The sequence below is a fragment of the Rhodnius prolixus genome, unplaced genomic scaffold (assembly GCF_049639745.1).
Source record: "Rhodnius prolixus isolate KJV_2025 unplaced genomic scaffold, Rpr scaffold_7, whole genome shotgun sequence".
NCBI lineage: Eukaryota > Metazoa > Arthropoda > Insecta > Hemiptera > Reduviidae > Rhodnius > Rhodnius prolixus.
In genome coordinates, this window is record NW_027411582.1 from 4,277,405 (window position 1) to 4,293,544 (window position 16,140).

General features: G+C 33.3%; 2 protein-coding genes across 6 annotated transcripts in view; one reads left to right on the plus strand and one right to left on the minus strand.

Annotated features, from left to right (window-relative positions):
- Positions 1-16,140, minus strand: part of LOC141446780 (salivary protein Tsal2A-like) — a 57,731-nt gene that overhangs the window by 6,783 nt on the left and 34,808 nt on the right. Inside the window, exon 1 of one of the 3 annotated variants that reach the window (XM_074113531.1) lies at positions 585-944. The exons of the other annotated variants lie outside the window; for them this stretch is intronic. The gene's annotated coding sequence lies outside the window, so the exon portion shown is untranslated. Of the gene's footprint in view, positions 1-584; positions 945-16,140 lie in introns of those variants that run through there. 3 annotated transcript variants of the gene reach the window in all.
- The window catches only part of Hml (hemolectin), a 52,370-nt gene continuing 43,142 nt past the window's right edge, over positions 6,913-16,140 (plus strand). For 2 of the 3 annotated variants that reach the window (XM_074113498.1, XM_074113499.1), the window contains exons 1-5: positions 9,927-10,093; positions 10,169-10,240; positions 11,713-11,894; positions 12,187-12,250; positions 13,839-13,966. In XM_074113498.1, the coding sequence (XP_073969599.1) occupies positions 9,942-10,093; positions 10,169-10,240; positions 11,713-11,894; positions 12,187-12,250; positions 13,839-13,966 (598 nt within the window). In that variant the 5' untranslated portion in view covers positions 9,927-9,941. Of the gene's footprint in view, positions 6,951-9,926; positions 10,094-10,168; positions 10,241-11,712; positions 11,895-12,186; positions 12,251-13,838; positions 13,967-16,140 lie in introns of those variants that run through there. The other variant, XM_074113500.1, reaches the window with a different exon arrangement.

The following is a 16,140-nucleotide window of genomic DNA, read 5'->3' on the forward strand; positions in this document are numbered from 1 at the left end:
TTGTAATCATTATTTATGAAAAAGTTAAATTGAAAAGTTGCATGTAATAATTCACACTGTAATATTATTACATAAAAAAAAAAAAAAAACAATTTTATAATAAAATTGAAATGACAGGTGATTAAAAAGGAGAAGTGGATGTCTGTTACATCTAGTGGCTATTATTAGAACTGAAGAAAGGGTTCATGCTTTTTTCGCTAGAGAGCATGAGAATGCACTTTACAGTTCGTACCTCGGAGGTATACGACACTTAAGTCCATTTTATTCAAAATTTCTTTTTTTAATGTTTTTAATACAAATTTTTTTTTTTTTTTATTACACAACCATCTGTTAACGTCCACCTGCGTTACTTATTATCCACCAAAGATTTAAGCAAAATATTGTAACTCCTCGTGGGCTTATAAGTAAGAAAATACCGCGAAAAACCTCTTTAATTTGCTCTCTTGTAAAAAAATTAAAAAATGTGACATAGTGTTGTGTACCTCCGTGGTACTGAGTTTGAATAAAGAAATTAATAAATAAATAAAACATAAACAAGTAAGCTAAATTTACTACGTTTTTTAAATTAATAATTACTTCCGTACCAATTTCTAACCAAGTACGATATCTCGGATTACATCTCGACAAACGACTATCATGGAACCCTCACACGAGACTCAAACGAACTGACCTCAATCTGAAGTATAAAATGTTGAAAAGACTACTCGACAAACGATCAAAACTTGACCCTGACAAACAAACGAACACTATATACCGCTCTACTTGCCCCAATACGGACGTAACTCTACGGAAGCGCCAAAAAATCGAACATCAACCGACTTCAAACCTTAACAGTCTAAAATTCTAAGAACAATAGTTAACGCTCCCTTCTACGTCTCCAATCATACTCTGGTCTCAATATTCCTCTCGTTTCTGCATATAGCGCAAACTCGATACACAAAACTCCATTCAAATCTACACAGTCACTACAACCTTCTGATCCACAACATGGTCTACTACAAGCACTTCCTTCAAATCCACACAGCGCAGACTAAAGCGGCGATGGCCACGCGATCACGCTCAACACATAACGCCGGATCTCCTAGGATGGTTGCTGTGTAAGCTTGCCAATCTGGGAGAACTAACGGCTTCCATCACTGGATGGTCGTCGTTCACTCCAATCACGCCCTTGGTGCACATGCATGTGCGCGTATGTGTATGGATATATATACATGTATTTTTGGAGTTGCTGTTTAGTGTTTGAACTGATCAGACGTGTTATAAGTGCTCGACATTTTTCTTAGATTTTTTCGTGGTTGTGATTCAATTTTCTGAGAAAATTTTATACTAATTGATAGAGTTATATTAATTCTATGTGGAAAGGGAGTTAAGAGTAACTTTTCATCGAGAAAATTTGAAGAAAATTGCGTTTAAAATAAGTTTCAAGGTCAAATATTAGATTTATTTGAAGAGTTCTGTGGAAAGTGGGAGGGATTATTTATATTGTTATTAGAATTTAAAGTTTAAAAGTAAATAAATAATCAGTGGTGAGGGACAAGTGCATTCAGTGGGGGAATACTAGCTCTATCTCTCTCGCACCATTCTCACTGCAGCCTGGCTATCTACTACTACTACTGCATACCGTATGTCGAATAAATATTGCTAGTGCTTTAGTACTTGTGAATTAATAAAACAGAATTTAGATATCAATAATTAAGAATCTAGGACTACGTAAACTGCCTTCTCAAATAAATTAAAAATGTCTGTTGAAGAAAAACTTAATACAATACTTGAAAAACTCGAAAAGTTAAATGTTTTAGAAGAAAAGCTAAACAGTTTAGATTCTAAGTTTGGAAGGGAAATAACTTCACTAAAAACTGAGGTTTCTAATCTAAAAAAATCTTTTACCGCACATGAAAATAACTATAGAAGGAATAACTTAGTTTTGTTTAATCTTCCGGATAATCCAAATGAAAAAATCTACGATTTAGAGAAAGATGTTGAATCATTTTTAAAAGATATTCTTAAATCGCAAGTTGATTTAAATTCACTTGATTTGGTGAAAAGACTGGGGCCCAATACAGTAAAGAAACGTCCAGTACTTATAAGGTTTCTAGCATTGAGAGGTAAAATGGAAGTATTGAAATTAGCGAAAAATTTAAAAGGAACAGGCCTAATACTGTCCGAAGACTTTCCGCCGCATGTGAGAGAAATAAGGAAGAAATTATACCCTTATTGGAAGGCAGCGAAAGAAGAGAAGAAAAAAGTCTATATGAAGTATGATAAATTGTTTATTGATGACAAATTATGGGAATTAAAAGAACTTCAGGCAGGCTTAGAAGCTAGACCAGCCCTTTTTTCTGAGGACAGCGCAGGAGAAAATTCCACAGGTACAGATCAGCCTTCTGATGGTACGCTCAGACGCTGGCTAAATGAAGGGAAATTGATTAAAAAAAGAAGTTCATCCAAAAAAAGAAAGGTCGAAAGTTCGCCGCCTCAGAAACCTCCTTTTCGTAGGCAACACTCATCAAAAGAATCTTTGGGAACAGAAGAGGAACCTAGAAAATGAAAATGGTATTAAACCCGGAAAGGAAAATGGCATTTCAATCTTGGCGTATAACACTGCAGGTATTAAGAATAAGAAGAATGAATTCAATTTTTTTAATTTTTTAAGAAGATTTGATATAATTTTATTATTTGAAACATTTATAGAAAGACAAGATTTTGAGTTATGTGAGAATTTTTTAAATGATTTTACCCTGTTTTTGGTGCCGGCAGTTAGGCGTTCAGTATTTGGTAGAGCTTGTGGAGGCGCGATATATGGTTATAAAAAATTAAAATTTATTTCTAAGAAATGTAGCTTTGTAGATTTGCATGGCAAAACTATTTTAAAGCTTTCTGAGTTAAATAAGGATATTTATATTGTTCCAATTTACCTTAACTACAATGAATGGAAATACGATTTTGATTTAGTAACTGATTTTGTATTACAATCTAATTTAAATAATATCGTATTAATTGGGGATACTAATGCTAGAATTTCTAAAACGCAAGGAATTAGAACTGATTTAATATACAATGCGAATATTTATACAGATCGTAAATCCAAAGATAATTGTGTTAACTCTAAGGGAAAGTTATGGATTGGGTTTTGTGAAAACAATGATTTAGTTATTTTAAATGGGAGAACCAAGGGGGATGAGGAAGGGGAATTAACGTTTGTTGGAGCCATGGGCTCCTCGGTAATTGACCTGTGTTGTGTAAGTCAATCATTATTGTCATCCATTGATAATTTTGAGGTCATTCCGGAAATATTCTCGGATCATCTACCTCTGGTTCTAACCATAAAAACAAATGAGGATAGTTCTGATGAGATACCGTTGCCCCTATTGCCAAAATTAGTATGGTCGGAAATGGATAGTAAGCATTTTAAAAATAAATTAGAGGCAGAATTACTGACTGGGGATTTGTTGGCAAATGAACCAGAAATATCTTTACTTAAATTAACCAATTCAATGAAAAAAATCGCAGCAGTTAAGGTTAAAAATTTTAGTGTAATTTTACAGAAAAATCAAGAATGGTTTGATTGGAGCTGCCTTAAACTGAGAAATAAATCACTTAAATTATTAAGACGATATAAAAGAAATAACTCTGTAATTATGAAAAAATTATATTTAGATTGTAATAAAAGGTACAAGAACGTTTGTAGTTTAAAACGAAAAGAATATTTTGATGAACTGATTGAAAAATTGAAAAATGTTAAAGATTCGCAACAGTTCTGGCAGACAATAAAAATATTTAAGCAAAAAAATTTTTTGTGTAATAAAAGTATTAGTATTAATGATTTTAAAATCTATTTTCAAAATTTATATAGCAGGCAAATTGATACACCCTTAATATCTCACTGTGAACCGCTATATAAAGACGAATTATTGGACAGTGACTTTTCAATGTCGGAGTTAAGGGCGGTTCTGGGAAAAGCAAGAAACGGCAAGGCCCCTGGTATAAACCGGATCCCATACGAGTTTTTCAAAAATGCGCCTGATTGCTTTTTAAATAACTTAGTTACAGTTTTTAATAAAATATACAATACCTTCCGTATTCCAAGTAATTTTAAGGATTCTCTCATATTTCCTTTATACAAAAAAGGGGATTCCAGTCAGGTCTCTAATTATAGGGGTATATCCTTTTTAAATACAGACACAAAATTATTTACAGGGTTATTGTTAAACAGACTTCAAATTTGGATTGAGGAGCGTAACGTGGTCTCCGAATTTCAAGCAGGTTTCCGGAAGCGGTATTCCACTATCGATAATATCTTCTGCTTAATCAATTTAATAAAATTAAAATTGGTAGAACGATCTGCGAACCGGATATATTTGTTTTTTGTTGATTTCAGAGCTGCATTTGACACTATTCCGAGAGATCTGTTGTTCTATAAGTTGTCTAAGTACGGTATTTCTAATAAATTCATAAATATAGTAAAAAGCTTATACGAAAATACGCGAGCGGCTGTCTGGGGTAATAACGGCATGTCGGATTTTTTCGATACATCCATTGGTCTTAGGCAAGGGTGTCTTTTATCACCAATATTATTTTCCATTTATATTAATGATTTAGTTGAAGAAATAGAAGGTGGTATAAATATAGGCGGCATAAAAGTGAATCTGCTAATGTACGCAGATGATATAGTTTTGATTAGTGACCGGTCGGATAAACTGCAACACATGATAAATAATTTGTGTACATACTGTAAAACTTGGGGACTCGAGGTTAATCTCGATAAGTCGAAAATAATGATTTGTAAGAAAAAAGGTGGAAGGTGGGGGGGAAGCTGGGACTTTGATGGTAAAAAGATAGAAATTGTAAACAATTACAAGTACTTGGGGGTTCATCTTACTCCTACTTTATCCCTTAACTATCACTTGAAAGAAAAGCTCTCTTCGGCGAAACTCGGGATTAATTGTACTTGGCAGAATGTGTTTTGTAACAGTAAGGTACCTCTTTCCTCCAAGGTGAAGGTATTCAATGCAGTATCCAGGACTGTCATGTGTTATGCTGCTCAAGTTTGGGGGTATAATAGGTACGAACAAGTGGAAAAACTACAAAGATTCTTTTTTAAAAAATTATTTGCGCTTCCAAGCAATGCGCCAAATTACATTTTAAATTTGGAATTGAAGATTTCCAGTATGTACTTGTATACTTTGAAACTTCATTTAAATTATGTAGCAAAGGTCTTAAAATTGCCTAATTGCAGACTGCCACGAATTGTTGCGACAGAAGTAATTAAAAGAAATTTATACTGGTGTCAAATTTGGAAAAATTTGTGTAATCAATATAATATTAATACAGAGGCAGATGGTGACACTATAGTGACAGTTTGGGAATCCAGTATAGGTGAACTAATTGGTAACATAAACCGGGAAGAAAGAGCTAATGCGGAGGTAAATGCAAGGCAAGGTGTTTCGCATGGATTATACCCCTTGTTAGATTATAATCGTTCTAGTTATATAGATTGTTGGCCATTAAATGAGGTTAAGCTAATATTGAAGGCTCGGTGTGAGCTGTTAAATTTAAATTATAGACCATTTAGGCCAGAAGAATGTCAGCTTTGTTCTCTCTGTAACTGCAGGGAAATAGAAAATGTAAAGCACTTGATCGCTATTTGTCCCATATTGAAGCCATATAGATATAGATATTTTAATAAATATTCCTTATCAGAAAATGAGCTGCTAAACCTTCTGAACGGCCAAAACTGGACTGCCTTAGTCGGATTTTTGAAAGAGGCATTATATTATAGATCTCTATTAGTTAGAGAATTTAATTATAATTAATATTCATCAAAAAACAGAGTTTTTTTTCCTTTAATAAGTGTTTTTTCTTGTTTTTTATTATTATTTTTATTTATTATATTTATATTGATTCTTTAACTTCGCATTTGCAACTCTGCTGACGGATAATATCCAAAGCAATAATAATGTTAAATTATTGTATATATACACCTATGTAAAAATATTCCTGTTAATAAACATTAATAAATAAAAAATAAAAATAAATACATGTATTTTTGAACGTATTTGCACGTATTTTTGAACCGAACTAAATGTTATTCAATCATGTAGAGAATGTTATTTAAAGGGATTACGATGCCCTTGGGGCAATTCAAGCGAATAAAGCTATTGAGGACAATTGAAAACATTTTATTCAGCCTTTTCGTTTACCGATGGCCTATAAATAGAATGTAGAAGGGAGAAAATTAACTATTTGTGGACATACTAAAGGAAATTTCAAATCTTTTGAACTTGTACTTCCAGAACTAGCCTACCTTACTTGTGCCAGCTACTTGTGGCGAAGAAAGAGAATTTAGAATTCATTCTAATTACTTTCATTCTTGTCTGCTTTATCTCAGTCCCGTTCAGATTTTAAAAAGAACTTATATTTTCACCAGCCATGTATTTATTTTCCCTTTCTTGCCTCTTTAAGTAATATCATCATCGATATATAATAAATACTAAACAAAATGCCAAATAATTGGAAACACCCCGACTAATGACATTTTGACCTACTGAATTTCGAAGGACACATCGTTCTGTTGTGCAAATATAGGCTAACCAATGAATTTTATTTTTGATACCCTAATGATTTCCCGTGGAGATATTGATAACAAACTTCCTCTCTTCTAATCGTACTCTTCTTTTTGATAGTTAAATTTAGAAATCCGGTCAATTTTGTGTGCTATCTCCTTTCTATGAATGCAGGATAAGAAAATTATAATTGCATATAAAATAGTTCATAAAAAAAAATTTAAGTTATCTTGCAGCAACATATTCAATTGTTATTTTTGTAGTAAAACTATCTATTTTTACTAGGTCATGAAAAATTGATAGATTTATTTTGTTCACAGGCGGAGAAAAATAAAATCCAGTCCCTGAATCACTACTTATCTCACTAAATTTGAAGACTTAATATTGGCAAGTACTTAAACTGGTTTCATTAAATAATTACATGCATTTATTATTTTATTATATCAACAAAATTTATAAACTGCTGGTATTTGTACCTTCTTTTATATATTACTGATGCTGCTACAGAAAAACTGTGCATGCGCCAAATCCTAACTATCCGACAGCTGTGCAGCGTAAAGCCTTCTCTTTTGATTGCAGCGTCTCACGTGCTTGTAGAGAAATCTGTCTGACCGGAACCTGACTGGTTTGTGTAAGAGGTGTTAGTTTCGTTTTGCCCAAAACATCGATGCTACACATGTAGTAGAGCAACAAATTGTCGTGAAATTTCACATCAAAACTTGGTAAAACCGCTACTGAAACTTATCTTTTATTAAAAGAATGATTTATGTCGATGAATGTTAATTACGTACGCGAGTTTTTGAGTGGTTCAAGCGTTTCCAAGATGGCCGAGAAGACGTCAGAGGCGATGACCGCCCGGGTCGCCCTTCCACACGTCCAAAACGGATGAAAATATCGATTATAATTAATCAACAATACTACCGTGAAAGAGTTAGGAAAAAACGACCCGATTTATGGAAGAACAAGTCACGCGGGTTCTCCATCAAGAAAACGCGCCGGCTCACACTGCATTGCGTTTCTAGCCAAGTACAACATCCCAGTTTTAGGTCAACCGTTATTCTCCTGACCTGGCCCCATGTGACTTTAGATCTGTTCCCCCCAAAGTCAAATCTCTGCATTAAAAGGATCACGATTTCAGTCCGTTGAAGCTGAGAAAGAAAAAGCGGCACGCGTCATGCAGGAGCTGGCAGAAAAAGACTTCCAGCACTGTTTCGAACAATGGTAAATTCGCATGGAGCGTTGTAGGAATAGGGGAGGGGTGTATATTGAAGGTGATAATAACTAAATATGTTAAAATTTAAAATAAAATGTTTTACAGCAATAGTCTCGTTATTTAATAGCCACACCTCGTATATGCCCACATTCATACAGATTCTGAAGATGCACCACGATTACATTCTCCGCATATTTAATTTGTGGGATATTAGACTCCCCCAAAATTGTCGCCTCACATGCAGCCTAAATTGAGTTGGTTCGCAGATTTGAATAAATTACTCAGTGTATGTGGGTTGCAAGCTGAATGAAGCTTGAGCAATCAGAATGAATGGAGTAGCATGTTTCAGTTTAATGATCTGATAATTAGGTAGCGAGATTTAAAGACTTGAAATTTTGAAAAGGGAAAATCTTGTTAGAACTTTAATTCTCATTATCTCCAAAACTAATCCATCAAAACGGTTCAAATACTCGTATTACCTACTGAAAATAACAAACTACAATCCAGTAAAATTTCTGTATATTCTAATAACTACGAAGCAAGATATAAGGATTTAAATTTTGGGAAATTTAAAAACCTGCGAAACTTTAACTTCCTTTATCTCCTAAACTAATCCATCAAAACGGTTGAAATTTTACTCATACATACTGACCAGAATAGGCTACAATCCAGCAGAATTTCTTTATAATCTGATAACCACGAAGCGAGATATAAGGACTAGAAGTTAAGGGCAATTTAAAAACCTACGCAACTTTAACTCCCTTTATCTCGTAAACTAATTCATCAAAACAGTAGAAATTTTACTCATACATACAGACAAGAATAGGCTACAATCCAGCAGAATTTCTTTATAATCTGATAACCACGAAGCGAGATATAAGGACTTGAAGTTAAGGGCAATTTAAAAACCTACGCAACTTTAACTCCCTTTATCTCGTAAACTAATTCATCAAAACAGTAGAAATTTTACTCATACATACAGACAAGAATAGGCTACAATCCAGCAGAATTTCTTTATAATCTGATAACCACGAAGCGAGATATAAGGACTTGAAGTTAAGGGCAATTTAAAAACCTACGCAACTTTAACTCCCTTTATCTCGTAAACTAATTCATCAAAACAGTAGAAATTTTACTCATACATACAGACAAGAATAGGCTACAATCCAGCAGAATTTCTTTATAATCTGATAACCACGAAGCGAGATATAAGGACTTGAAGTTAAGGGCAATTTAAAAACCTACGCAACTTTAACTCCCTTTATCTCGTAAACTAATTCATCAAAACAGTAGAAATTTTACTCATACATACAGACAAGAATAGGCTACAATCCAGCAGAATTTCTATATAATCTGATAACCACGAAGCGAGATATAAGGACTAGAAGTTAAGGGCAATTTAAAAACCTACGCAACTTTAACTCCCTTTATCTCGTAAACTAATTCATCAAAACAGTAGAAATTTTACTCATACATACAGACAAGAATAGGCTACAATCCAGCAGAATTTCTTTATAATCTGATAACCACGAAGCGAGATATAAGGACTTGAAGTTAAGGGCAATTTAAAAACCTACGCAACTTTAACTCCCTTTATCTCGTAAACTAATTCATCAAAACAGTAGAAATTTTACTCATACATACAGACAAGAATAGGCTACAATCCAGCAGAATTTCTTTATAATCTGATAACCACGAAGCGAGATATAAGGACTTGAAGTTAAGGGCAATTTAAATTTTAGGAAATTTGGTTCAAATTTGTCATACATGTAGGTGAAAGAAAAGTCTTTAATGATGCCAAATTTCATAATTATCTGGAGCTTATGAAGGATATATACGATATTTATCTTTAAATCGACGGGATTTAAGGGGTGACTGGTTTAGGATTTCTGTTAGGTTCATACGATGGACCGTAGGAACTAAAAATGGCTAAAATTATATGAGTATTTTGACATGTTTATAACTTCTTTTTTTTTGAGAAATATTGTTTACATTTATGACAATACTGCTTTCAAACGATGAATAAAATATCTCCCACCTAAAAAATTATTTTTCTGCAAAAAAATGGTTGTTGCCCCCCTACTTAGTATCATTTATCATCCATGTCCATGTCCTATCTTTATTGTGTACTCTATTGACAGTCTGGACTATCATTCACTGTCAAGATGTCAATCAGGACAGTGTTTGTAGTTTTGTATGTTTATACTGCACCTTTACAGGTTTGGAGTTTAGAAGATCGCGGGCCAGTTTTTGCAGAAGGAATTGGAGAACCACCAGAACATTCTAAAGAAGATAATGGAGTTCTTCATTTTAAGGAGTCAGTTTTTTTTTTGTATATAAAAATTTACCAGATTTTTTTGTGTTGCTGATGACCAAATATTTTTTTTTTCAGCGAGATACTAGGTAAGACAGAGGAGCCGATAGATGAAGAAATGCTTGCAGACCAAGCCGGCTATGGTAACAGGTAATTGTTTTTAAACCAAGAATTCATTTTCAGCAAGAAGGTTGATATTAAAAGTGGATTCATAGATCAAATGTTAAAAAAAGATACTACTGAATAATTTCTAAAATTGAAACTGAATTATAAATGTTTCTTATCACAACACCTGAGGATATATATTACTTCTTTCTGAGATAAAGTGTCAAAATACTGTACACTAAACAGATCAAACAATCTATGAAGATGGATGAAAATCCGAACCAGTCTTACTTAGTCAACATCTCAACCACCATACAGTGCACAGGTTTAACCAATTGTCTCATGTCATTGACAATTCCTTAAGCATCCGGCCATTCGTCTCTCTTCTTACTTTGCAGTTTATCCTCCATAGTTATTCTTCTTCTTCTTCAAGGACTTCATATCTCAAGCTGCTTTCTGTCTCTCTCAATTGTTGGTAGAAGAGATTCACTTTTAAGGCCCCGTATATTCGTGTTGCAAATCCTGGATCTAGCTTCTATCCTTTTCAAGAATCTCATCTCCATATCCAGGAGGCGTATGATTGTTTATTCGCTTCCATGTGCGAGAATGGCCCCAAAAGTCGAGCCATAAACGGCTATTTTTGTAAATAAAAATCTGCAAAATGCGAAACCCTATTATTCATCAATCAGCTAGGTAACTCCCTTCATATTTACATTCAAGGAGGAAGATAAATATGTTCAAAGAAAAAGGCACTACAACTGAAAGTCCATCTTGAAGTTAGTTGAAACTTATTAATTAGTTTCTTTTGTTTTATTTGCAATAAAAAAATTAGAAATCTGGTCTAAGAAGAAATTGTAATAATTGTATATAAGGAGCGGGATATTGTAGAGGAGGTAGTTTTAAGATGTTTGGGTCACCTGAAGAGGATGGAAGAGGACCAATAGGCCATCAGGAAGTGAGAAGAATAAGGGGAACACCACGATTGCAAACTCAAGATAAGGATGTTCTAGACTTCGGGTGTTGGAATGAGTAAGACTGGAGAAAAAGGATGGCTCAAGAGATACAGAAACGATGGAAGTAGTTGAGGAAGCTAAGACCCTTATAGGGCTGCCACTTCAGTGAAGAAGAACTCTGGGATGGAATTTTTCAGAGCAATTGACCTGTAAAGTTAAGTAAGGTCAAGTACAGTCGCATATATCACGTTAACGTGTATAGCTATCAGCATTTGGTTAAGTTTGTACGCGATCTATATGCAAATTATAACTAACTTCAATTCTATAAACTAAACTTAATATGAGCAGTATACGCTAATGCTAAGTAAGTAGTAGTGAACATACTCGTATCCTCTGCCACAGTGCAAATTAATGTCGCCGAGATTGTTATCAGTCTAAAAATAGGATTTTTGTATGTCAATAAGATCCACGAATAAATTTCAGGAAAATGCAAGTACATTTTATAATCTTTTTTTATTTTTATTTTCTCTTTTGTTAAATTCTCCTTTAAAAATTTTTTTCCAGAGGACATCGCTATGGTGGATACAGTGGAAGTTCCAGCTACAGCGGTGGCAGAAGTTATAGCGGCCGACGTACCGGAGGCTATTCACCAGGAAGTTATTCAAGCCATTCTGGTGGCTCTAGTTCGCACAGCAGTTATTCTGGAAGTTATAGAAGTCCTGGATATAATCGTAATTCTTTTGCAGGTATTAAGTTAATTATATAAATTTAATCTGATTTCATCTCAGAATGTCGTAATTTTGTGTTATTTTGACCATAAAAAATAAAAGTTGCAATTCAGAGTGTAATCTGTAAGTTGATTGTTAAGAAAAATCAGATTACATATTAAATGCCGTATTTGATCGCTCTCTTAAACGACCCAACTATACATCTATGCCAAAACGTAAAAAATGAATTCCTCTTTGATTTTATATGGATAGCGATGATGTTAAAATAATAAGTAAAATGTTTTATACAAAAATTATTTTTTTATTCTAGGTGGATGCAGTTCACGACTTATGGCTCCTATGAATTCCATTTTGGAATGTTCTATTGATCAAGGGTTAGTTTGAATTACGTCCATTCAACGATTAGAAAAAATAATAATAATGTTTAATGATTTTTTTAAAGGTTTTGACTTGTAAAGTTTGCCCACATTTTACTGGTCAAATAAGAAAAGAAAGACGCCGAAAACGAACTCGCTTGTGATTAGTGATATCGATCCGGGTTACCAGGTTTTTTGGCGAATCCCTGAGACAAATCAGTTTCTCTCAACATAGTTTGAGGTTTCTCTTGCTAGGCTATCATGGTCGAATTTTCAATTTCCCATTGAAAATATCCGTTCTGAGGCTTGAGTTTAAAAAAAAAGTTTTTTAGAAGGCTCGTCTTTACATAAGTGTGTTAGTTGAAAGGAGGTAAAACATTAATATTTGGTTTGTGTCTCAAAATAGGATTCTACTTTAACTTAGCGATCAAAATGGTCTTTGTACATTACTAAAAGTTTTCCCTTTTTTATTTTATTTTTTGGAGATTTTCTAATTGCCAAATGATTTTGTTTATGTACGTATTGTAATTGTTAATGTCCACTTTAAACATTTTTCTCGATGACAATTCGAAAGAAATCTATTACTTAACAAAGATTTGGATTTGATATACTTTCCTTTTGAAGGACCATTTTAGTAGAATGTATCTCCCTGTGTCTTATACTTGATAAAGAAGGGGTTAAATGACAATTTTCCGAGATATTTTGAAGAAAATTCCCCAGTATCGGAAGTAAGCATGGATTTTGGACGTTTCTACTTTTTCAGAACATCCCTGCTTCAGTTGTCTCTATAAACTTTTATATAGATTACATTCATGAAGATAGATGTAGTTTTATTTGAATAATTCGTGTTGCAAAATTCTTTTTAATACATTTTGTGTACTTATCAGGTTATTCCTCTAAAGTACCTTTTTTGGGACAACGTTCAATGTTACAATCTATTATTTGATCGTAATAATTAAATTGGTTTTAAAAAAATTATTAGTTTGTAAGCAGCTTTGAGAATTGTAGAGGAAAGTTACGTGAATATGCATCCGTTTGTTGTTGACACTTCTTGTTTAGATAGCATCTAATGGGATCAGGAGAAAACTCTATTTTCAGAGGTAATTACAAAGTGAAGCCTATTTTATGGTATCCACAACGTAAATAAATATTAGAAAAGCATTGGAGATTCATAAACGAATCACTAGAAAGGCAAGGTAACGGCTAGACCTTCTTAAATTGTGATGAACTTTCTGAGAAGATGTCAATTAAAAATCTGAAGCGCCCAAAATCTGCTACAAAATTTTTGGCTAAAGAATTATTTATTTTTGAGAATGTATAAATACCTTAAATCCACCATTTATTCTTATTTTATAAAGATTTAATAATTTTTTTTTTTAAATTATTTTTATATAACAATAACATACTAAAAGGGAAGTGTACAGAGCATCATTTTGATTAGAACTATATCATACAAGAGCAGAATCAAGCCGAGCATTCAAAATGGACTCTCTGGATTCATAAAATATATGTTGTATAGCAACAGAATAACCATGAATATGATAAATATATATATATATATATATATATCAGTCGCCTCCTAACATTCTTCTTGTACATTTTCCAGAGGGTGCACAGCTACTTGTATATCAAACTACCAGTTTCCTTCAGGTGTTTCCCAGATCAGTATAATTTGTCACGAAAGTATATGGAAGATGAAAGGAGCCGAGGATAATGTGATTCCTGCCTGTTCACGTAAGTAAATATGGAAAATTATTTTTATTTAATGAATACATCAGAGATGTGCAGTCCATTTATGAGACGTCTTATTGTTATTATTGTTTCAATTTAAGGCGCGTCTAAATACGGATGCTTCAGAATTCGTTTTCAGTGTTATAAAGAACACTATCCTTCACTGGAAGAGAAGATCAAAGGGTCGATCGTAGTTTCTTGGCACGGGTTGGAATCCTGGGTTGCAGAGAACTACATCTCTTTCTTGTTTTATTATTAGGTTTTTTCCCTAGCTAATAACTGGTTTCTGCAGATGTCTTTTAAGCAGGAAAACAAAACTTCTAGAGTGAAAATCTTACTCAGCTGTCTCTCAGCTGAGATTACTTAAATTCTCTACGTATTATAGTTCACTCTAATGAAACCAGTATCGAAAAAATCGTTAAAAGCTAAAAAAACAATCAGTAAACTGTTACTTATTTTACTCTATTTTCTTCATATTGGAATTTGGCTAAACATTCAATCTGTATTAATGTTTAATAGGTGATAAGTCATTAAATTATCGTAAAAGTCATTGACCTTGAGCACAATAAATCTACGAGAAATCTAAAGAAAATCGTAGGAGGAAAAAATCTCAAAAAAATAGTAAAATTTGTCTAGTAAAATGGTATTTTCTTTTGACTAATTTTGATAGAAATCTTGTCGCGCACTATTGCGCAGCATCGGACTGATATTTCACAAAATTTGATGATCCCATCCCTGGACACATCCAATTGGTTAAATAAAAACCACTTTTTTCGTACTCAAATTACTTCAAAAATGGATATTTCTGTTGAATCAAATCCGTAAAAAATTCAGTACTATTGGACGGCTTAGCTAGCTTTTTTTGGGTTCATTGCTTTTTGGAATAAATTAGCTTAGAGTTACTTAGAGAGAAAACCAAGTATTGTTTTTAGGACTTCATCCGTGTTTGAAATAACTAATAATTTGACTCTCTACATCAGTGATTCTCAACCACTGTGCAAAAATGCCGCGAAAGTTTTGAAATTTTAGAGAAATGCATGGCTATAAAAATTATATATCTAAATGTAGAAGACGATATAAGAGTAGCATTATCATTTATACGACCAAATATAAACGAAATTATCAAAAAAACATCAAGCTCAAATTTCTCATTAAAAGTATTCTTATTATTAACTTGTAATTAATCCCTTAATAAACATATACTGTTGTTTTTGTAGTACATATTATTTTATTTTATATTGAAAATAAACAAACTATTTTACGCAGAGTATTATTGGATAAGTAAAATACTTTTAAACTTATCTTATTGTTAGTGTACCGCCAAATTTCTTTTTTTTTTGTGGCATTGGCTTCCGCCATACAGCCAGCATCGTCTAGGTGCTTATCACTAGAATATCACTCACTCTCCATTCTTACTTATAAATACATTCGCTTCACACATTCATCATTCTACTATATACAACTATTTGCCTACAAACTCACACTAATGGATGGATCAGTACTCTGTGCTCCTGCCATCCTTATAGCTTAACCTCAATTAACATCTCGTAATCCTTCTCCAATCATTTTCTTCCATTCATTCTATAACTTTTAAATACATTCATATTTCTTTGCTAGCTCTGCTATAGACTTAAGCACATAGATGTTGGTGGAGAATATAATGTCATCGTAGCGAAAGGGGTGCATCTAAAATTCCTGTATATGTCGTCAAACATTCGTTTCCTTTCTACCAAATAACGTGGACATATCATTACTTTGATATGTTTGAAATCCTCCTCCTCATTGCAATCTACGCAAAGAGGAGAGGACCTTTTGTTGATCCTGTGTAGATACGATCCACACACAGCGTGGTTCGCTCTCAGCCTGCTTATTTTCGTAACAACCCATTTATTAGTGACAGTTCCCCTTAAACCATGTGGTTGTCTAGGTAACTGTTCTGCCATAGTTTTATAGAATCTTCCTTTATTACCATTACTGTAATCTGTCTGCCATTTTTGTAGTGCTGTTTTTGCAATTGTACACTTGATATCGGTGTGTGGTAATTTATAATTAGCCATTACCCCACTATTGGTGATTTTGAAATTGTTAAAAGTGTGCCGCCGCGACAAAAAAAAAAAAAAATGTTGAGAATCACTGCTCTACATACTCCACTTCAGTAAGTTCGGCGTACTTCTACA